Below are 22,038 nucleotides of genomic sequence, written 5' to 3' on the forward strand. Positions count from 1 at the left end.
ATTGTACCTACACATTGCGTTAACGGTCAGAATTTGTATAGAAGTACAACACTGCCATCTTCGGGTCAAATTATTTACATCGTGCAGCCCATGATGAACCATTCTAGCAGATATTTAAGAAGGGGAAACGCATTGGGCACATTCCAGATCAATTAATATAAATTCCTAATGTCGATAAATGTATTATTATCTTATGAACATTCATCTATCTTGACACCACCTGCGGGAGATACATGACATGCTAGTACTGTCGTAAAGAAAGAATACGGCAAGTTGCTCCACCCACAAATTCAGCCATTCAAACAGGAAGATGGCTGCCTCGTTGATTTGTAGCGAGACATCAAGCAGGTAAATATGGCCAAAACACGTGTTTCGATTCGAAATATGGAATACATTTTAAATGAACCAATATATGCTACTCTCATATAAGCCTTGAATTTATTTGAAACCAACTTTTTAACATCAAAAAGGCGTTTACTTGCCCCAGCAACCAGCTGTTAGTGAGCATGACTGGAGGAAATTAGATGTATTTTCAAATGTATTTTTCATTTTATTTTATATATTTTTGCCTAACAGTGAAATTAAATTTTTTTTATTTCGCGACAGGGTGAGTTCTGTACTGAACAGAGATGTCAAACAGTTCGGGAAGAAGTACATGTTTGACTCTAATGAAGAGACGTGTTGGAACTCTGATCAGGTGAGTCTACCCGTGAAGTGTGAAGATATTTCTCAGTCATGACGGGCTATCGCTAGCTAATTATGTTTTCATCCCGTTATTGATCAATTTTAAGTCTGCTCTCATTTCCTTTCTGGGATTTTAGGGCGATCCCCAGTGGGTGGTCCTAGAGTTTCCCCAGCCAGTTAAGATCTCGGAAGTGAAGCTCCAGTTCCAAGGCGGATTTTCAGGGAAAAATTGCAGAATGGAAGGTACTTTACATTTAACACAAAGCCCACCCTGGACGAAGTATTTGTTGCATTTCCACGTCCTCATGCTCCTTTTCTTTGAACAGATGGTACAATTATGCTACAAGATTGCCGTCTCCAGTGCATCGTTTATCAACGAATGCATCGTTGTTGCTGCTTATTTTTATATATTTATTTGCATGTTGAACAGTTTTGTCACATTTGCACCTCACCCTGTTGGTATGAATAATTTTGTTTTCGTTCACATTGCATACTGAAGTGGTAAACACCTAACTCATGAAGGTTATTCACCAAATACAATGCAGTCCGTAAGTATTTGGACAGCGGTACAATTTCTGTTCTTTCGGCTCTGCACTCCAGCACATTTGATTTGATTGAGATTGCACTGTACACGTCCAAGAACAAAACTAGGTGTCCGGTCAACATCATCTTGTATCACAAAGTGCCAAGACTTTTGGACATCATTGTGACAAGAGCAGCTTATGTCCAATGTGATCGCTATTCTTTGCTGTAGTGTGACACATCTCACCTGGACACATAGATGCTGTGGCTGTGTCCGATACGGCATACTAGCATACTACTCATACTAAAGTTTTTCATTGAAATGGAGTACGATTTGTATGCTTAGTATGCATACACAGCCACCGCCACACAAATACAGTGTACAGACTTGGCACAATGTTGTGTTATTCTTAAGTAGGTTGTCTATTCCTGCATAATGTTTGGCACTCTTCACAGTCTGTCCATCCAGAGTTTGTGTTATCCAAGTGCGCTGATTCAGGGATGCTAGTGTGGTGTAAAGTGGTGCTAATATATTCAATGTTGTACAATGATGAAATGCTTACACGGTTATTCCTTTTATTTCAGGGTGTATGAAAGAAGCAGAATTTGAAAAGTTCTCAGATTTTTATCCAGAAGACAATAACTCCATGCAGATATCCTTTGTTGCTTTGTCACAAACTTTTTCTGCTTGGTTTACACTGAAAGCAATTCAACTCTGTTTTGTAGTGTCAACGAATAGTAAGCATTTTACCCCCAAGTTTGAATAATACAAATTAGTTTACAGTGAACATTGATGTATTCCTTGGATGTAGGCTAATTCCAGTGCTTGGTACAACACGGCAAACAGAAGCGCAGTAGCTTCCTTTGCTGTTTTGTACCAATATGCTCTCTAAGCGTATATGCTAATGCGTTTATGCAAAGACGAGTGTAGTACATTCTTTCTTGATCTTCTGTTATGAGTTTGGAGCCTATTCAAGTGTGACAGTTGGAGATGCCGCACTCCTTGGAAATGGTGTCGTTCTTTCAGCTTCTCTGTAAGGCCACCACCTGGAGTGTAACCTTTAGTATAGGGGACAAATTTCTAGCAGAGTCATTACATAGTACTGTATATGGGCCTAGGTACTGCATCATCTGTTTTTTTTTCAGCTCGACTGTGTCCTTCCTTGACTACACACCCACGTCTTTCCCATTCAGGAAGCCCCCTTGGCACAGAAATTAAAAATAGTTTTTGAGAACAGTACGGACTTCTTTGGGAGGATAATTGTTTATTCCTTGGACATCCTGGGAGAGAGAGTTTGATTGTGTTTGCTTTTCTGGAGGGGGAAGGAGAGAGATGGTGTGGGACTGAGATGACGAAAGAGCCGGAGAGCACTTTGAGATGTGTCCTCATATCCGCTCCTGTGCCAAAACAACGAAACGGGCCTTTTATGGAAAGGGCACATCAAGTGGATACCCTGCTTTTATCCCCCCCCCCCCCCTTTTTTTGGGGGGTAACAGAATTTTCTTAAGTCTTACGGGTGCCTTAATTCTAGGGATGTTAAGAGATAAGAAGATAAAAGCAATTGCGTTTACAGTTGTATTTAAACCATAATTGTATTACATATTCATATAGCTGTGACTGGAGACCTGTCCGGGTTGTATTCCTGCCTCTCACCCAGTGCATGCTGGGATGGGCTCCAGCCCCTCTGTCACCCTGACGGGGAAAAAGCCGCTTAGATATTGGATGGACAGATGCTCTTGTTTATATCTTACCTCAGATACTGTGCACAAAAACGCACAAACTTCCCTTTTCTCCTCCATTGTCACTTTATTCGTTTTGCCTTTTCATCAGTGGACCTGGATTTCATTTTCAGTCAGAAATGTACAATCATTCAACAGTGTACCGGGGTTTCCTTCTCTGTAAGAGAGTTCCAACCCCCCAAAATGATCCCAAATATATATATAATACATGCATAAAAAAATATATTTACATTAGTACTAGTGCAAACATTGAAATGCCTGTCCCTGCTGAAAAGGAATATTTGGGGCTTCTCCATGTCGTCTGAGAGACGCCTGCCCCAGGCCTTCATCTGAGAGACGCCTGCTCCAGGCCTCCGTCGTTACCCATAGTGCATTGCGGTGGTCGTGTAGGGGCCGGCGGAGGCTCTCCCTTCATCCGGGCAGCCCAGCTGAGGACGTTCTCACACAGGGGAGGACACACTCCCTCCTGGCCTCACGGTCCTGCTTCAGGCCTTTTGCTTCAGCAGTGTCAGAATGTGCTCCTCAATCACCTTTTGGACTGAGAACAGAGAGCGGCACTAGTTTCTGATCCGGCGGTCGTGGTCTCCAACAGATGTAGAGCTTACGTACATCAGTGTAACAGTTATGCTCATTTTCAGTCTTTTTTCCTGACTTGAAGACCAAATTTGCCAGTTTAACTTGATGATGAAAAAATAAAAAATCTCACCAAACAGTTACTCTTTCTGTGCTAGATTGTTTGTCCTGTCTATGCTAGATTAAAGGCCCATACACATATACACTCTCTGACCACTTTATGGCAAATGGCAGGCATTTATATGGCAAATGGCAAGCATTTATATAGCGCCTTTATCCAAAGTGCTGTACAATTGATGCTTCTCCATTCACCCATTCATACACACACTCACACACCGACGGCGATTGGCTGCCATGCAAGGCCCCGACCAGCTCGTCAGGAGCATTTGGGGGTTAGGTGTCTTGCTCAGGGACACTTCGACACCGCCCGGGCGGGGGATCGAACCGGCAACCCTCCGACTGCCAGTCGACTGCTCTTACTGCCTGAGCCATGTCGCCCCATTTATTAGGTATACATGTACACCAAATATCAAATCAGCCAATCATGTGGCAACAACTAAATGCATAAAAGCATGCAGACATGGTCAAGAGGTTCAGCTGCAAATGTCAGAATGGGGAAGAAATGTGCTCTAAGTGACTTTTATGTGGTTTGAGTATCTCAGAAACTGCTGATCTCCTGGGATTTTTAGACATAACAATCTCTAGTCTGCAGAGAATGGTCTAGTGAGCAACAGTTTTTTGTTGTTAATGGGAGAGGTCAGAGGAGAAGGGCCAGACTGGTCAAAGCTGACAGGAATGCATCAAACCTCTAAGTGGATACGCTACAGCACCAATAAGTCTAATAAATTCCCAATAAAGCGCTCACTGAGTGTATTTTGTGTTTTTTAGCTTTTTATATCATCCTGGAACTTTTGATTTGTGTTCCATACTGATCCAAGTAAAACAATTGCCATTTTGGTAGAAGTATGCATATTTTTGGGTCTAACTGCTATTTTTCCGAGCTGTTTATAAAATGATTTCCCACGTGACGTGATGTATGTTTTTGCATAATCATCGGATGATATTGCTAAATGTTAACACAGAGAGCTGACCACAGGACTGGGAGGGGGCACTGGTCTCTGCATGCAAGTTCAGGGACTATAAAAAAAAAGTACATCGCTCCTCTTTGCAAACGCTCTGTGAGCATTACCAGGAGGAGAACGCCTGTGGGCCTTTAACTATGTCCCAGTTGCACAGGGGTGCATGATTCTGGCCAGTATAAACGTGGGGTGCTCACCCTTCTTGTGTCCAAGAGCCACAGCCAGGTCCATGGGGCTGTACCCTGAGTCTGCCTCCACTGTCAGATCTGCACCCCCAGCTGAAACGCACACAACAGCCACTGTGACTGACCGTAGACCAGCAGAACCAATGGCTGTAACCCAGCTACTGAAACGTTCTCTCCGCGTTGCTCCAATGCAGTGGCAACGTTATAACATTGACAAAACATTCCGGTAACATTGTGAGAACGTTTTGTGTTAGTCGGGAAGATGAGAGCATTGGCAGGTGCAGGGACTCACCTAGAAGGGTAGTCACACATCTTACATGGTTTCCCCGCACTGCATAGAGGAGAGGGGTTCCTCCATTCTGAAAATACACATTTTTCCAATTTTGATGTAATGATGGTCACACTGTCATCTTTTCTGTGTAAAGTCATACGGTGAGCACCATAATTCATTGGACTGTGACGACCACATTTGTGGTTGTTTCGGTTCTGTACTCTGTAGTCTGATATGGATGAGAATACCCTCAAATTAAAGCTGACAGTCTGCACTTCAACCTCGTTGTCATTGCATCCTTTCAGAAAAAGTGCAAGTGCAGAACCAAAATAACAAAAAAAATGTGTCTGTCCAATGAATCATGGCTCACTGTAGTTTCACATTGTGCACAGTAGAAACACCTTGTATTACACCGAGTTAATTTACAGCTGTGTCTGGTATAAGATCTAGCAGTGATATCTTAGCATCAAAATGCACTTGAAAAGCCACGTTTATCATCGGTTTGTATTGTCTTAGAAGAGAAACACTTTCGGCACTCTTCCATGCCTTAGGGAAGCTGTATTAAGAGGTGAGGGCCTCACCCAGTCGTATGTGTTTATGTCCACGCCATGTTTCAGCAGGATGCTGACGATGTCGGCGTAGCCCCCAGAGCTGGCCAGCGACAGGGCGGTCTCTCTCTCCCGAGCCAGCGCTTTAGGATCCGCTCCCTGCACAACACAACGGCGCGTTAAAACGCTTCCAGCAGCGAACATGCGATCGTCTGTTCCAGGGACAGGCAACGAGGGCCGCGTCTGTTTCGGGATTTCAGACCGACTTCTGTTCTTAATTATTTAATTAGCCCAATCATTTACACGATCTGTCATTTTTAGGCACATTCCGTGATATAAACAGCAGCTGATAAATGTTCTTGTCCTGTTCCATTTTACTGTAGCCTAATTTACGAGTGAATCAGTCATGGTGCATATGGCTAATTGGCTGATTGAGCCAGGGAAAGTGATGGCAGCAGAATTCTGCATACACACGGGCCCTCCAGGACTGGAGTTGGCCAGATCCCTGCTCTATTCCCAGGCCATTCAACTGACAGCCCGGTGCCCCAGTATGCTGCATCATTGAGAAGAAGCAAAAATGTATTGCTGAAATGCATCAAATTGTGAATATGCCCTTTATCTGCACAGTGAATGTGTTCCTCTGTGAAATGATAGAATAAGGAAAACTGCATATTTTAAGTTGCCGTCTCGATTTGTTTACACGCACGTGAAATACAGCTTAATTGTAATAAATGTCTGGCCTGTGTGCACCATAATTAACATGGAATCTGGTTCTCAGGAAGAAGTCATTGAACAGCAATGCCTGCTTTACTCTGGGAAATGGGCAAAAAGCTCTCGCTGGGTCTGGTGTGTGTACTTTGGCTATGAATGGCATCGTACGCATTGTACAATACAGTATAGTATGAGATGTCATTACAATCGCGTCCCGAAACCCGCTGTGATGGAGGTGACGGGAGCGGCTTGGCCAAGGCGAGAGTTGGCTTGCCGGAGTTATGACGGATAAATGGAGTATTGATGGAAAGGGTGGAGAGAACTTCCTCCCATTCGACGGCGAATAAACTTCCGTCAAATTCCTTCTTTTTTTTGGTTGTGTAAACCTCGGCAGTTTTGCATAGTCTACTTTAAGCAACGCTAAGCTATGTCTTAGAGGCCTATATTCCACTTTTAACAGGAGGCTACGGTGATTCGTTTTTAAAATATATATATATTTGTTTATGTTTTGGCAGTTGGGGAGAAATAGTTTAACGTGCTCTTTCTTACTATTGCCAGTTGGGAAAGACACTAGCATTACGATGAGGAAAGAGGCACCACACACATCTTTCTTTGTGATGACTGACCTTTTCCAGGAGAAACTCAATCGCCGCGATCTCCCCGAACGCAGCGGCCCACATCAGCGGTGTGAATTCCCGTTCGTCACGACTGTTCACCAGAGAGCCCTCTGCACCAGTCACAATACATGACAAATGAATGTCATTCACATAGTACCCATTGCTAGCATTCCCATGCGTTATAGCCCTGTAGCAGGTAGCAGTATTTCAGAATTTCTGTTGGGTATACAGTACTGGCACAAATTATGGAAACACTGTGAAGAAAGTTCAAGAAAAAAGTAAAAAGTCTGATTTTCTGTGCCCTTCTGTTGTTGTTTTCGGGAAGCCATTTTTATCTGAAATGTTTATCTTCTTGACCACAATTGGTAATGACATTGTGACCCAACAGTCATTTTAAATGAAGTATAGCAGCCAAAAAAGTAGTTTTCTTCACATAGTTGCTGGCGTTGAGAGGCTCACCTTTGATCAGGTGTCCTGCTAGCTGCGTGACCTCGCCCTTCGCAGCCAGCTGGTGAACCGAGAGAGCTGGGGAGAGAGGTCAGAGGTCAGTTCTACAGAGCAGAGCAGTGGCCCAAGCCTTCTGACACCAAAACCAAGCTTTGAGCCGACTAGCTTCCAGAGTGCATATTGGATTAAGATCAGCTGGCCATGGGTATATTCTCTGTAGACATAGCAGATGTATGTTTTTTACATACTACAAGTGTGTGTCTTGGATGACAAAAATCATGTTGCAGTGAAAATATTTGAAAAGAAATTCTATTTCAGATTAAGATTAGAAACACAGAAACCCATTTTACCTAAAAAAATACATTGCCAGGTCTTATAAATGGTAAGTATTTGCCATCTACTTGATGCTTTCTTTCAGGATTTAGCAATGGTAAGTCAAATGTATACCACAGCCTTGCCATAAATCAGTAATGCATTTGAAATCCAGTTCCCATATAGTTTATTAGAGATTGTGTTGCAGAAACAAAGAGTTGATTGTGTTTTTTTTAATCAAACTAGCTTACTGTCTAAAGTGGCCGGCAAAGCAGTGACCTCATTCCCACGCTGCTTGTTGGTGAGAGTTGTGGAGTGTTTGAATACACTCTCCTCACTCCTGTTTTCTGTGGAGATGGCAAAGGGGAAAAAAGACCATTGATAATGTACCATAATGTTTCATACAGGTGTGATGATATGAGCGTATGAAACACAATGAGATATAAAAATATTCCATCCATCCATCCATTATCTTAACCCGCTTATCCTGAACAGGGTCGCAGGGGGGCTGGAGCCCATCCCAGCATACATTGGGCGAAAGGCAGGAACACACCCTGGACAGGTCGCCAGTCCATCGCAGGGCACACACACCATTCACTCACACACTCACACCCACGGGCAATCCAGACTCTCCAATCAGCCTAACCTGCATGTCTTTGGACTGTGGGAGGAAACCGGAGTACCCGGAGGAAACCCACGCAGACACGGGGAGAACATGCAAACTCCGCACAGAGAGGCCCCGGCCGACGGGGATTCGAACCCAGGACCTCCTTGCTGTGAGGCGGCAGTGCTACCCACTGCACCATCCGTGCCGCCCCTATAAAAATATTAAATTCTGAAAATATATTGAATGTCTGTTTGTGGGATAGGCAGCACGGATGGTGCAGTGGGTAGCACTGCCGCCTCACAGCAAGGAGGTCCTGGGTTCGAATCCCCGTCGGCCGGGGCCTCTCTGTGCGGAGTTTGCATGTTCTCCCCGTGTCTGCGTGGGTTTCCTCCGGGTACTCCGGTTTCCTCCCACAGTCCAAAGACATGCACGTTAGGCTGATTGGAGAGTCTAAATTGCCCGTAGGTATGAGTGTATGAGTGTATGAGTGTGTGTGTGAGTGAATGGTGTGTGTGCCCTGTGATAGACTGGCGACCTGTCCAGGGTGTATTCCTGCCTTTCGCCCAATGTATGCTGGGATAGGCTCCAGCCCCCCTGCCACCCTGTTCAGGATAAGCAGGTGGATGGATGGATGGATGTTTGTGGGATACTAAGGATAGTGTATTCTGAGCTATAATATAAGTCGACTGTATGTTGACCAAAAGTAAAATACAGAGAAGTACAGGCATGATTAGAAAAATACCCCAATGAAAAAACAGGTCCTGTTTAACTTATTGGAATATATTCAGTAAAGTGCTGAGAGTTGATGGCACTGCAAGCAGCGCGGTAAATCACCAAAATCTGCACCACTCAAATCTGGTACTAATTGGTAAGACTTTAAATGTGCCATTTTGGGAAGAGGCCGGCTTCTATTACTGTTCTCATATGCTGCTTTTGATTCCGACTGCATGTCCTGCCAAAATTGATCAATGGATGAGAGTTGGAAGTCACAATTTTTGCAGAAGCAGTTAGGCGGTGGAATGAAAAATCTGTGGCAAGTGTATCTATTTAGGTGGAATAATGAAGCAGCATTCTATATTACCCATGAGAGGTGATCCATTTGAGGTGACTGGGAAATCATTTAGCTCCTGGCTGATTACGGATGGGTCAACAGGGTACAAATTGAGCACCAGTGTGTCCTCTTGATCCGAGCTGTCACTGCAGGACGCCTGTTGGTCTGATGGCGTTGTTTGTGCAGTTCTGTCACTGGACGTTGGTTGTGGACTGGAAGAACCCTGAGATTCCGCATCTCCCTGAGCCCTTTCCATTCTGCCCCTAGGAAAAGGAAAAGTTGGTTTAAACATGAGCAGTATGCCACTAGCCACGAATTGTTGAATTTCAATTAGACTAGTATTTAATACAACGTTGAAAGAGCCACAAACTGAGTGCAGTTCAAACTAAATTGCTTACTTAAATAATGCACTCTATACGAAGAAAGGGACCATAACATTGGAAGTTGAATGTTTGTACTTTTATTTAGAATCTCCTTATTCGTATTTATCTGTTCATAACCCCTTCATAACCCCTATCTGTAATCAATAGCAGCAGATAACCATGCTCCTAAATCCATATCGTCATAGTACGTCATTGAAAGTCACGTTGTATGTTGCCGAGGATACTCGTATCTGAGCCTGCTCTCACAGCTACGCAACATTTACAGTAGAGTATAGCACACATTATATCAAACAGTCATATATAATCAATGCCCATCTAAATATTTTAATCGCATATAATACATATAGCTGCAGTATGTAGCTACCTTTGGATTCAAATGTTGCAGATTACCAGTGACGCTTGCAAGCTCTTGTGTTATTAACTTCCTGATATCAGTATCAAAAGTGAAACTAAATGTATTTACGAAATCCCATCATGCAATGGAGGGAGTTTATGGAGTTTAAAAAAACAATTTTCCGAACATATTTTATGTTAACATCACTTCGTTTTTATATAAATAATACAATTTATGAAGTGTGCTTTGTGCTGATTACCTGAGACATCCACAGCGACACATTTGATAAACGATAAAGCGATGAGTGGGTGATTCCTCGCCGATAGATGGCAACACATTATCCAATCGGCGAGTTTACATTTGACAGTCCTTTGAAAGCACCAATGAACTGAGCGCAACATTTGGAATTAGGAACTAATAACGCAAGAGCGTGTTTTAACTCGAGCCCTTATTTCAGAGCACAGAGAGGTCTTCAACGAACAAAACAGAAGCGGCGTCAGTGTGGATTTCGAGAGATTGTTTTAATTACACAGTAGTTATACAGACGGCTGTTTATTTACTCGGCATGGAAGACCAGGAGATGCAACTCAAAGTAAAACGAGGTAATACACATTTTATATAACAACGTCAATGGGCATTTACCATTTGTGTTTGATGATGTTTAACGTAGACCCCGATGTTATGATTAAGCAGCTGGTAACTGTATGCTAACTGATTGATGTCTTATTTTGTTTTCCTTTCAAGTTACGGATAAATTCACTGAAAGCATGTACGTGTTGGCAAATGAACCATCGGTGGCACTGTATCGATTGCAAGAACACGTCAGGAGATCATTGCCAGAGCTAGTGCAGCATAAAGTAAGTAAATAATTTGGATTGTTGTTTTATTATGTGTCATAGCTGTTTTCTGACTAAATATTGCATGTTGATTTCATAAAACTGATGCTCTAAATTGGGTAGTTGAAACGTTAGACTAGCGGGCTAACGTAATTACCCTATTATTTCCCATCTTGAAATAATAGGGGAAGTTAAAACCGAAAGCTGGTCGGTAGGTTGCTCTTGAAATGTTAGCTACGATGTGTCCTGCAAGACGAGCCCTGCAGTTGTGAGTGGCGCTGATTTAAAGAGAAAATGTAATGCCGTTAGAAGAATATTTGTCTAAACTGCTTTTCAAAGACATAGGCCTGTTGACCTAATTTAAAATTACAATAATGGAATTTTTCACCAGGGTGTATGAAAGTGCAGGACAGAAGTGTGCAATGGCCATCTTGAAATTATCTGATCCTCATGTTCTGAGTTCATGGTTTATATTTCTGTATGTGCCAGAATGTAATTGCATGCTATGGTAGTGATATTTGTTGTCACTTGTCAGTAATAAATATTGTATTTTTCATTACCCCTGACAGTCAGATATGCAGAGCTGGGAGGAGCAAAGTCAAGGAGCCATTTACACTGTGGAGTACGCGTGCAGGTAACGTAGCCCATATTCAAACGTAACGGACGTGCCCTTAACCAATCGGTATTGCATTGCAGCATCTAAACCACTGTTAGGGAAAACATCCCTTTTTAACGTTTCACAGGTGAGTATCGTCTGATGAAACAGATCCAAAGTGAAACAACGATAGCTATACTCGTATTTCTTTGCAAAGAAATAACAAAAAGTGAGAGAGCTTACCGGCTTTCTGATTTGAATCAGACATAGTAAGACTTATGTAGTTTTCAGTACTTTCTCCCAGAAGGGGGGGGCTTCACCAAAACAAAACGACATGAAGCTGGCCACTAACATTTATCAGCATTTTGTCTTCTGATTATCCCTGGTTGACCTTGCTATAAGACCGGAATGTGCTAGCTACCCCCTTCTAGGAGAAGCAGAGACATTAAGGTCAAAGGCTGTCTGTCTGCTGGAAGAGAGAGAGAGACATCAATTAATTAAGAAAATTAACCTTACACCACTTTTCTGTGTGCGTCCAGTGCAGTGAAAAGTATGACGAACAGCAGCATGTACTTCAAAAGCATTGAGGGACTGCTACGCCAGGCCATCAGCATGAAAGACCGCATCAGTGCTACCCAAGGGCGCAGGTAGGGGGCAGTAGTGTACGTTTTCGCACAATGAACACTTGTCATTTAACACTCTTTATCATCACATGACATTTTTATAATTTCCATATCCTTCAGTGGAGCTGGTTCCACTGCAGTGTATCCTTTTTATTTTTTCCCACCACAAATGAAAAGCTATCAAGGAAAGGAAGCCATACTGCTCAGCATAGCGTGAAATGAATCCACATTCCAGCGTAATGTGGCCCAGTCAGAACATCTCAAGAGATTATGTCTCTGCTAAGTGGCTATATGTCCACTGGAGGTGTGTTCCCAGGTCAGTGATCAAAAGAGCTGGCAAAGAGCCTCGTTACAGGGGGAGGGCACGTTACTGGTGGGTAACCAAGATGTTAGTAGAATGTGGCTGCACCTAAAGAGGTTCTGGCAGGCTAGCGTGCATTTTTTGGCGGGTTCTTGGCTTTTATGTTTTATCTTTCAATATATTGGAAGTATATTTTTTGATTAAGAGAAACGCCAAGAATGAAAACTGACACATTTCTGTGATTTGGCGATATCCAGTGAGGTTTGTGAAGCTCAAGTCTGCTGCTGCTTTGTTCATGCCAGATTCATTTCTGTCCTTTTGTCCTTTTGTTGTTTTGTTATTTATATTTTGCTTATGAAATATCATTTACTAGTCAGTTTGCCCACTTTTTAGTCTGTTTATTTGAAGATATCCCATTAGCTAATAGCCTAGTTATTTTTTTCCCCTCAAACTTTGAACACATCAATGTAAATGACCGTAATTGGTGCCATTGCGTTGCTGATACCCTTTAGAGACTGTAGCTAATGGGATTACCATTTTCACTTATTTGATATTTTTCTTGACACGTGCATGCAGCTTTAGTGAAGCGACACCCCCTCCTTGCCCCATTGACCCTTCACTGCCCCCATCCTCCACCTCCTGACTTCTGAAGAGCAGTGTCCAAGGTCAGTGGCTCAGCAGGCATGACACCCACAGCTTTTCCCATGCTTATTTATCTGTGCTAATTGCTCCCTTTGTTGCCTGAAGTATGCTTTAAACTTCTTATGGTGGGTGTGGTTTCCCCCTGTCCATTTATTATTATTAATAATAATAATAATAATGTGTTATTTTCCTGATGCTTTTATCCAAAGCGACCCCCCCCCTAAGCGGGGGACAAGCCCATCTGGAGCAATTAAGGGCCTTGCTCAAGGGCCCAGCAGCTGCGAGGATCTTATCGTGGCGACACCGGGGCTTGAACCACCGACCTTCCGGGTCCCAGTCATGCCATAACGGATTATTCGATGATCAGTAAAGCCTTCGTGCGCTTTGTGTGGAAATCATCTTAATTTTATTTATGACAGGCAATTACAGCAACTAAACACTGTCTCAAAATGTGCTAGCTACTTCATCTACACATTGTGTAATACAATAGTTTTGGCAAAAATCATTATTGCAGTTTTCACAGACCAACCATGGTCTAATACTTACAGGCACACTTCTGAAATGCTTTAAAGCCTTTTGGTTGCTATTCTTATTTTACAAAAAAACTCTTCTACTAAAATGGTACTCTCAAGATGAGCTAAAACGATCTCGTAAAATCAATCTTGCTTTGTACAGTGATGTATCAAAAGATTTGTAGCGTAAAAACAAGAAAGAAAAAAAAGATTCCAGTACAAGTGTTTAGCACAATTTGATTTAAGCTGTGGACACGTGCCACACGATAACGCATGATTCAAGATTCAAGTGATCAATTAGTCAGCCAGCTGAAGCATTCATACCATCACACTGGGACACTGATTAGCATAAGCTGATAATCAGCGTAAAATAACAGGGTGACACATCTGAATGATTAGCATTAATATTGCCCATGATTATTACAGACTGGGAGATATGCATTAACACCCTTTAGTTAAGCACTTGTTTGAGCAAAAACGAAAGAATGACCGTCCTGTTTAGCATAAGAAGGTCGGAACAGACAAATACACCGTCTATTCTGCCAGTGTTTCTTGTAGTGGCGTTATAACAAGCTTTAAAGATGATGTGATTCGAGAGACTTGAGGCGGATGACACCCATCCCACATAACCATCCCCAGGCTCTACCCCAGGGGTCCTCACTCCTGGTCCTGGAGAGCCGCAGGGTATGCTGGGGTCCTCACTCCTGGTCCTGGAGAGCCGCATGGCGTGCTGGGGTCCTCACTCCTGGTCCTTTCGTTTTCACCTTAATGAACGATATGTCTCAATGCGTTTCCTCCCAACGGTGTGCAGTGTTTTGTGTGTGTATCGGGGGTGTAGCCCGAATCAATAACGATGTAGGCCTATGCTTTAAAGCCCGGAGAACGCCTTCTCAGAAGCTATAGGAGCGACGCGTACTACGTCAGTCAGTCCGCCCACAGTTTGCAACAGGATGTTCAGCGCGCAATAAATATTTTGCTGCGTTTTGTCTGGGCTGAACATGGCTGAGGTGACGCGAGTTAACCAAGTTAAGTGCTGAGCAACAACAAAAGCCAGCACACCTTGCAGCTCTCCAGGACCAGGAGTGAGGAGCCCAGCACACCCCGCGGCTCTCCAGGACCAGGAGCGAGGACCCCCCCAGCTCCACTCTCACCCCCGCGATCGGCGCGGTCACACCAGGGTGGAGTCCTTCCCGGCGCCCCCGGCCTTGCGCGCCAGCACCGTCCTCATCTCGCTGTTGATGCCGTTCCAGGGCTTGCCCTGGCCCTGCAGCAGGCCGGACTCGGCCGACAGAGTGCGGTGCATCCTGGGAGCGCCGCCGCCGTCTCCGCCGTAGCCCTCGCGGTCGCTGCTGCTGCCGGGGGAGTGGCCGGGGCGTTTGGGGTCGGCGCAGGGCGGGTAGGACAGCTGCCGCTGCACGCTGGAGCGGCCCCGCTGCTTCCCGGGCCGGTCCGCGGGGGCCGGGCGCGCCGGCCGCAGGTTGGGCAGGCTCTCGTTCTGGTACACGGCGTCCGGCGGCTCGCCGCGGTACCCCCGGGAGGCGCGGGAGGCCCGCGCCAGAGAGTGCGCCACGGCGACCAGCAGCACCAGGATCCCCGAGGCCAGGACGCACGCGCTGGCGATGCCCGTCTCCGACTCGAACACCAGCAGCATGTACATGGACATGGCTGGAGCGGGCGGGGGGGGGACGACACGGCCGTTAGCACTGCTCCCTCACGTTCATTCAAATAAAATCACTAATCAACAAGGCAGCTCTCTGTAGGGCAGTGGTAACCACCACCAGCATTAGGACTTTCAGTTAAGAACATTCTAAAAATGTTTACACCTTAAAGGGTTAAAAATCCCCTACATCAGTGGTAGCCGACCCTGTTCCTGGAGCTCTAACGTCCTGTAGGTTTTCCACTCCAACCCTAACAAAGCGCACCGCATCCAAAAGCTAGAGATCTAATTGAGCTGCTAGTTGGCAGAGTCAGGTGCGCCACATTATGGTTGAAATGAAGACCTACAGGGACGGTAGATCTCCAGGAACAGGGTTGGCTACCACTGATGGAGGGGATTTTTAACCCTTTAAGGTGTAAATGTTTTTAGAATGTTCTTAACTGAAAGTCCTAATGCTGGTGTAACAATCCCTACTGGTGATTGGAAGCAGTGGAGTCGGAGGATTTTAACGGGGGGGGAATTGTGGACCAATTTGTGTGTCTCCTTAGGAAGAGGGCTGTGGAGGCGGCCGGCCTGAAGGAGGGGGGAGAGAGGCACAGCTCTGGGGTGTGAGCGCTGTGCTACCCCAGCACCAAACCCAGGCAGATTGGCAGGCCTCCCCATGCACAGTGGAGCACTCCAGCACTCTTAAACACCGTCTGAATCATCCACAAGCCAACCACCAGAATGGAGAACTGTTTTTACAGAATGTTTCGCCACCTCTGTTAAGTGTGTGAGTGAAAGAATCTCTTGAATGGTTATTGAGGTGGATGCTACTCTAGGTGGTGGTTGACGTAAGATTCCCCTCCCCCTACTTTTCCAGTTCAGCGCAGTCAATGAAAGATCCTATGTGCTATAAATGCAATCGATTGTTATTGAACAGTGTGTCTCAAGTGTTTGTCTTAAGTTTGGTTAAACGCAAGGGACATCCTTAAAATGCCAGGGCTGTTCAAATAGATTTGAATTTCATTCATGCAGTCTTCAAGTGTTGAGGGATTATTGATGGAAAAACGGCTTTAAGTTACTGACAATTACCTCAGTGTTTGGACTTGATATGGGTGGAAGGTTTGGTTGAATAAATCCGCTTTAACCAGATAAGCATTAGTACTTGTACAGTTATAAACTTATAGACTAGAGTTTTATTCAATGCTTTAACTGGTTTGTGTTGCACAGAAAACAAACCAATGCTTTGTTTGTGTACGTTTACTTGCACTGAGTGTTTTTTGACAGAAGTAAAAAAAAAATTAAAAACTACAAGCATGGTGTATTTATTTTGCTAATACTTACTCATTTATTTCTTACCTGCTAAGTACACTGAAATTCCCAGACAGAAAAGTCCAACCGCCACATGACGGACAGTTCTGCTATCCAAAAGGAACCAGTCTGCTCTGTGGGACAAGGAGTAGTAATGTCAATTATATTTAGACGGTTTTGGGGAAATGCTTTTTTAATGTATACAAAACATTTTAAAGTTGGACACCATGAAAAAGTTTACAACATAAGGGGTGACCACGTCGAACATGTACTTAATCTTCACTAAAAAGCGTTCAGCTATCTACATATATGGCATTAAACCTATAGTTTGCTTACTTGGACATGAAGCCCTTTTAAAAAAAACAAGTGAATGCTATACGATCACCGAAAGTGAATTGCATTGTACATTTACAGCACAGTGTGCATTATTTACCCAATTACTATGCCATACAATAAATGTACCAAAATTGCGCGGTTCTCCCGCTTCGACTCGGCTGTAATTTTGTATGACAACGGTAACGTGGGAAAGAGCCGGAGACGTGAGCTGAGTGCGTAATGAGGGAGCCTTTTGTTCCTGTGGGATTCGGGGTTAGGTTAAGTAAAGCAGGTCACACAGCCAACGGCATGGCCACTCTGCGCCCAGAAGTTTGCAAGATGCCTTCACGTCTCGCAAACAAAACTACCGTAGATATAGTTTACATCGTGTAAGGCTACTAATCACACAGGCGCGAACATCATTAAAACGCTCGAACGCTCTGAACCACAACCCGTTATCCACGTTAACAACCGCTAACACTTTTAAAAAGCGATGATTGTGCATATTTATCTATAGGAGTTGAATGGGAGTGTATCCACTTGTAGCATACAGGCCACTCTGTGTCGCCAAATCTACTTGCAGCTGCAACAAACAATCAGTCTGAAAGAATTCATGAACCAAGCTAAGAGGCACAATTATACATATAAAAATGTAGCCTATTGGAAAAACCGCGACTACTGCCTTTTGTTGGTGTCCTCACAGTACCTGTCTGTGTCGTCCTCTCCTTTGCAAATCTCGGTAGTGAAGTAGCTGTGAAGAAGGCAAACAACCACGGAGCTGAGATTCAGCGTTAGAGACAAGGCTGTAAGTACCGTGGCTACCGGCATGAGAACTGCCGAAACTTCAGCCGGAACGACGGAGGGACGGGTGGAAGAGTCTTTGGGCCCCGTGTGGTGAGACTGGAGTTGAAAAATCAGCACGACTGACAACAAAGACATGATAGCGGATAACACTCCCAAAAACGCCAGGACTGTTAAAGACCGTTGACTGTAAATGTTTGTCATTTCCTCCGCATATGTTTTTTTTTCTTCTTCCAAAAATCAAAAGGTTTTGTTTAAAAGTTTATATTTCTCAGCGTTCCCTCCGATTTTACTTACGATTAGCTCAACGACGCACCTACACTATTCTCTCTTGCAGAGCCTCCGACAGCTGTGTCCCTTTCATTCAGATGTAAAGCGGGTTTTTTTTTTTTTTTTTTAGAATTGCGTTTTGAGTGATAGTTCATTTATGTTCCCTCCATTAGTTCCGCCTGATTGCAGGAGAAAGAAAAATGATAAAGTATGGAACACCGCGCACAGTACGTTCGCCTGGTTAAAGTTACTTGCTCCGAGCTCGAGGCTCCCACTCAGTCTGAGCATGTGATGTTCTTTAAATCCCCAGATTAAAAAGTTTGCGGCAACAATGATTTTTTTCACTCGGATTCTCCAAAATACTGCGTTTACGTGCTCGTCTCTACTGAATGTACGGGCGTTCATTAAAGTTTTTCAACCAGCTTGCACCTTATAGAATGTAACCACCTATTTCCACCCATCATGACAAAGCTGGTAGACTTTAATTTAACAGCAATATAATTAACTATTCGATAAAGTTGCACACGTCTATCCACATTGGAAATTATTAAATAAATAAAACGTTCTATCAACAATGCTATGCCAAGTTCCAACCTGTCCTTTCCAAAACTGTGTGTGTGTGAGTGTATACGATTTAGCCTATTGCCTTTTCGATTATGTCCAATATTTTAAATCCTTCCATATAACCACATAATCCAGGAAAGTCTGACGTCGTGGTATGCATTGTCGTCTTCCCCGGACTCCGATGTCCTTGGTTGAATCTCATGAATTTTTCTTGCGTTACCTTGGAAACAACGGATTTGGCTACCCCTAGCGCATTCTGGTTTGGAAGATGGGGGACGTGTAATTTGCGTAGTGCATTCCTTTTGCGAAACTAAGATTTCGCTAATTTGTAACATCCGAGCTGTTAAATGACATTTGAAAGAACTTCTTTTGGAATGCGCCGTCTTGGCACGCAGTGAACAATTGTCAGACTGAGGCTTCAAGTGGGCTAATGTTTGTAATTTCAAAAGATTTAAATATCGTGTCAGATGCACTGGTGTCATTTAACACTTCGTTTCGAAATATTTCACAGAATGTAATTTAAAAGCTAGATCAATTTAATTTTTCAGAGGCGCAACATGATCTAATGTGCAAAATATGCAGTTTCTGTAACAGGTCGAGGGGAGGCGCCAATGTTCAAGGAGGCTTTTAAATCAAGTCTGACAAACGATGTATGATTACAATAACCTGTAGTTTTAGTGTCTCACGCGAATATAATAACAGTAGGCTATGGTAATAATATTTCGAGGGGGTGAGATAATGGTAAAATAATAATTAAGTAAAATGATCGGCCCTTCAGCTTTAAACGGCAAAAACCAGACTGCTGCAACTATAATTTATGTACAATATTGAAACTATATTTTGTGGTGTAATTGTACAAATTATTTGTGCAATAGTTTCACCTGAGCGTTTACATTAATGTATTTGCATTGCAACAATGAAGGTCTTAGGGCTGTCTGTCAGGTGGTGCGGATGTGCTACAGACATGATCTTAAGTAGAGACCAGGTGGACTGGCGTTGTTCACCTATTTTTAAAAAAGGCAACGACTTTTTTTTCAGACGTGTTTGCTGACCATGTGGGTTATTTCTGAATTCAACAGCCACACCGCACACACCAAAATGGCAGCCATTGATGCTGCCGAAAGCAGAAGTGAGCAGTTTCAGGAAAACAAAACTAGATCTAAATATGGACCCTTTCCAGAGTGATCTCCTTCAGCCTATGGCGCAGCTCAGAAATGCATTTTCTTCAGAATATTTACTCGAACTAAAGGAAAAACGGCTGCTAAAAAAACAGCTCAAGCTAAGTTTTGAAATAGCTGGATTTTACACCAGGGCATCGCATAACTGGCATCCAACAGATGTACACACACACACACACACACACACACACCCTGTGAGCGCACACGTTTATGTGCTTCAATGAAGAACATGATACCCATTAAAGCGCAGCGGAGAGTGAGAGCTTCCCAGTGTTGAACTACGGCGGCGATGCATTGCTTCCCTGCGCTGGGCCTGCGCTGTTTTCCCAGGACCCCGCTGTTCTCTTTGCCCGGCTGAGCCACTGATTTCCCCCCGTGTTCCGCGGGGACCAAGCGAACTCCCCACGGAGTTGGAACGACTCGCTGACGCGGCTCCGGAGGGTATCGCAGCCTTGGGGTGGAGGAGTTTCAGCAGCCTGGTGGGGTGTTGCCGACTGTTGCATCATGACATGCAGAAGTGCAGCCGGGAGAGATCCAGGCGGCCCTGTGCAGGTCATAAGACGTAGAGACCGTATACACACGGGAAGTAATCGTTTTATTGTGATGAAAAATATGCACTGCATTTGTGTGTGAAATCACTGCGTTGTGGCCTTTAAATGTGTCCCTCAAGACTTTGTGCTCAGTATGTGTAAAGCAAAGCTAGCTCCCAGCGTCAAAGACAAAGTTTGAAATGATATCATTATTATGATAATGCTTAACCTTGTTTTGTAGTATGAAACGTGATTGAACATATGAAAGTGAAATCTGGTGGGGAAAAACTTAACTCTCACTGGTATTTTGTTTCCATCCAAGAGATGTCATTAGTCAAAAGCATCATTATTACCATTCAATTGTTTAATTTTGGTAAATAATGCTAATAGCTTAATTATGTTCCAGCCTCTGTTCCGTTTACTACTGGAGGACATCTCATATCTCATATCTCATGAAAATCTCATATTCCAGAGACAGATTGTATTGACATATTGTATCTATAATTGAGTAAACAACATTCATATATGAGGCACAGCTGATTCTCTAATTGCCATCATAATAAGAATCATCACCATCATCTCTCTCTCTCTCTCTCTCTCTCTCTCTCTCTCTCTCTCTCTCTCTCTCTCTCTCTCACTCACTCACTCACTCACTCGCTCTCAATTCAATTCAATTTGCTTTATCGGCATGACAGAACATTACATTTAGTATTCGCAGTAGCCATACAGTAAAGCAAGAACTCCCCCCCTCTCTCTCTCTCTCTCTCTCTCTCTCTCTCTCTCTCTCTCTCTCTCTCTCTCTCTCTCTCTCTCTCTCTCTCTCTCTCTCTCTCTCTCTCTCTCTCTCATTCACTCATTCACTCATTCACTCACACTCAGCCCCCCCCCCAACTCAATTTTCTATTGTTAGTTGGTGCTTGAAATGGGAGATTGACTCCTTGCTTTGTTTCAGAACAGGCCTCTATTTTCAGTTCTCGACCTGAACACAGACTGCTCAGGTTATTTTTATTTCTCTGTCAAGCCATTAGAGGCTCCCTTCTCGTGCACTTCAAAGATGAAAGAAAATGGCGGTAATGGGTAAATGGCCTGGGGGAAGCAGACCGCAGCTCTTGCAAGCGCAGAAAGGTACATCGCAACTAAACGTACAAGTGGATCGTAATGCAGAGAAAGCCTCGGTAATTATGGAAAAAAAAAACGTGCGAGGACAGAAATAAAAAAAAAAAATACAAATAAAACAAATTAACTACTTCATACCAAGAGCCTTGGGTATAATTACTTTGATATTTTCATAAAAACCCTTTGAGAGAATTGATTCACCTAATTATACGATATCATTTCATACTTCTTGTATGGATTTAATCCAGAGTTAGTCCCAAGCACTCGTCTGTCTAACCGTCAGGGATATAGCAGACTAGTAATACCAAAGAGAAAACACAGTGAGCGTGTTCATAGCATGCCTAAATATTTTGTGGACTGAATGCCAGGCTTAAATGATCTTTGTTGTGCATATTTGTTTTACATGTTTAACATATTTTACATCCCTGTGTGTGTGTGTGTGTGTATGTGATTGTGTGTGTTTGTGTATGTGTGTGTGTGTGTGTGTGTGTTTGTCCATCTGTCTGTCTGTCTGTTCTGTTTCGTGAGGACTCACAGCACCCTGGAGTAAATCCAGACATGACCAGTTTGAAATGTCCAGCTACCAGCTGTTTCAAAACTTGAGCTGGTCAAACCCTGTTGAGTATGGAGCTGGTCTCAATAGGTCCACCAGCTACTAGCTGTTTCAAAACATAGCTTGAGCAGTTTTCTTTCTGCAGAGAAATGTCTGAATGTTTACCATCGGTTAGTTTTTCCAAGAAC

At 43.7% G+C, this 22,038-nt stretch overlaps 4 protein-coding genes across 7 annotated transcripts; 2 read left to right on the forward strand and 2 right to left on the reverse strand.

Annotated features, from left to right (window-relative positions):
* The first annotated feature begins 224 nt into the window (after positions 1-224).
* On the forward strand, positions 225-3,662 carry nr2c2ap (nuclear receptor 2C2-associated protein). Its single transcript, XM_061238213.1, has 5 exons — positions 225-348; positions 607-697; positions 822-927; positions 1,792-1,859; positions 2,386-3,662. The coding sequence occupies exons 1-5, from the start codon at positions 311-313 to the stop codon at positions 2,503-2,505; spliced, it is 423 nt and encodes a 140-aa protein (XP_061094197.1). The 5' UTR covers positions 225-310; the 3' UTR covers positions 2,506-3,662.
* Positions 2,989-10,402, reverse strand: rfxank (regulatory factor X-associated ankyrin-containing protein). Of its 3 annotated transcripts, none has more exons than XM_061238209.1 (9): positions 10,324-10,402; positions 9,378-9,610; positions 7,941-8,036; positions 7,390-7,455; positions 6,940-7,040; positions 5,636-5,761; positions 5,076-5,142; positions 4,796-4,876; positions 2,989-3,484 (listed from the first exon to the last, which is right to left on the reverse strand). In XM_061238209.1, exons 1-9 carry the CDS (start codon positions 10,344-10,346, stop codon positions 3,432-3,434), a joined length of 846 nt encoding a protein of 281 aa, XP_061094193.1. In that variant the 5' UTR covers positions 10,347-10,402; the 3' UTR covers positions 2,989-3,431. The 3 variants fall into 3 exon arrangements, with proteins under 3 accessions (XP_061094193.1, XP_061094194.1, XP_061094195.1); XM_061238210.1 differs by lacking the exon at positions 10,324-10,402 and adding an exon at positions 10,095-10,165; XM_061238211.1 differs by lacking the exons at positions 9,378-9,610; positions 10,324-10,402 and adding an exon at positions 8,508-8,780 and having other exon boundaries at positions 7,941-8,130.
* Positions 10,403-10,524: 122 nt separating this feature from the next.
* Positions 10,525-16,540, forward strand: borcs8 (BLOC-1 related complex subunit 8). 2 transcript variants are annotated; one of them, XM_061238214.1, is made up of 6 exons: positions 10,525-10,666; positions 10,809-10,921; positions 11,470-11,534; positions 12,035-12,142; positions 12,996-13,084; positions 15,779-16,540. In XM_061238214.1, exons 1-5 carry the CDS (start codon positions 10,630-10,632, stop codon positions 13,060-13,062), a joined length of 390 nt encoding a protein of 129 aa, XP_061094198.1. In that variant the 5' UTR covers positions 10,525-10,629; the 3' UTR covers positions 13,063-13,084; positions 15,779-16,540. The 2 variants fall into 2 exon arrangements, with proteins under 2 accessions (XP_061094198.1, XP_061094199.1); XM_061238215.1 differs by lacking the exon at positions 12,996-13,084.
* Positions 14,714-18,497, reverse strand: tmem221 (transmembrane protein 221). The gene is made up of 3 exons (XM_061238208.1): positions 17,545-18,497; positions 16,572-16,657; positions 14,714-15,238 (listed from the first exon to the last, which is right to left on the reverse strand). Exons 1-3 carry the CDS (start codon positions 17,841-17,843, stop codon positions 14,742-14,744), a joined length of 882 nt encoding a protein of 293 aa, XP_061094192.1. The 5' UTR covers positions 17,844-18,497; the 3' UTR covers positions 14,714-14,741.
* Between the last annotated feature and the right edge of the window lie 3,541 nt (positions 18,498-22,038).

This window comes from Conger conger, chromosome 4, assembly GCF_963514075.1.
Source record: "Conger conger chromosome 4, fConCon1.1, whole genome shotgun sequence".
NCBI classification, from domain to species: domain Eukaryota; kingdom Metazoa; phylum Chordata; class Actinopteri; order Anguilliformes; family Congridae; genus Conger; species Conger conger.

Excerpts from the sequence above, each read along its gene's own strand:
- nr2c2ap (XM_061238213.1), top strand. The coding sequence starts at position 311 with ATGGCTGCCTCGTTGATTTGTAGCGAGACATCAAGCAG. Across the intron at positions 698-821 it reads CGTGTTGGAACTCTGATCAG|GGCGATCCCCAGTGGGTGGT; the intron begins GTGAGTCTACCC and ends CTGGGATTTTAG. Across the intron at positions 928-1,791 it reads GAAAAATTGCAGAATGGAAG|GGTGTATGAAAGAAGCAGAA; the intron begins GTACTTTACATT and ends CTTTTATTTCAG.
- rfxank (XM_061238209.1), bottom strand. The coding sequence starts at position 10,346 with ATGTGTCGCTGTGGATGTCTCAG. Across the intron at positions 9,611-10,323 it reads TGTCGCTGTGGATGTCTCAG|GGGCAGAATGGAAAGGGCTC; the intron begins GTAATCAGCACA and ends TCCTTTTCCTAG. Across the intron at positions 5,762-6,939 it reads TTGAGTTTCTCCTGGAAAAG|GGAGCGGATCCTAAAGCGCT; the intron begins GTCAGTCATCAC and ends TGTGTTGTGCAG.
- borcs8 (XM_061238214.1), top strand. The coding sequence starts at position 10,630 with ATGGAAGACCAGGAGATGCAACTCAAAGTAAAACGAG. Across the intron at positions 10,667-10,808 it reads GCAACTCAAAGTAAAACGAG|TTACGGATAAATTCACTGAA; the intron begins GTAATACACATT and ends TTTCCTTTCAAG. Across the intron at positions 12,143-12,995 it reads AGTGCTACCCAAGGGCGCAG|CTTTAGTGAAGCGACACCCC; the intron begins GTAGGGGGCAGT and ends ACGTGCATGCAG.
- tmem221 (XM_061238208.1), bottom strand. The coding sequence starts at position 17,843 with ATGACAAACATTTACAGTCAACGGTCTTTAACAGTCCTGGCGTTTTTG. Across the intron at positions 16,658-17,544 it reads GGAGAGGACGACACAGACAG|AGCAGACTGGTTCCTTTTGG; the intron begins GTACTGTGAGGA and ends CTTGTCCCACAG. Across the intron at positions 15,239-16,571 it reads AATTTCAGTGTACTTAGCAG|CCATGTCCATGTACATGCTG; the intron begins GTAAGAAATAAA and ends CGCCCGCTCCAG.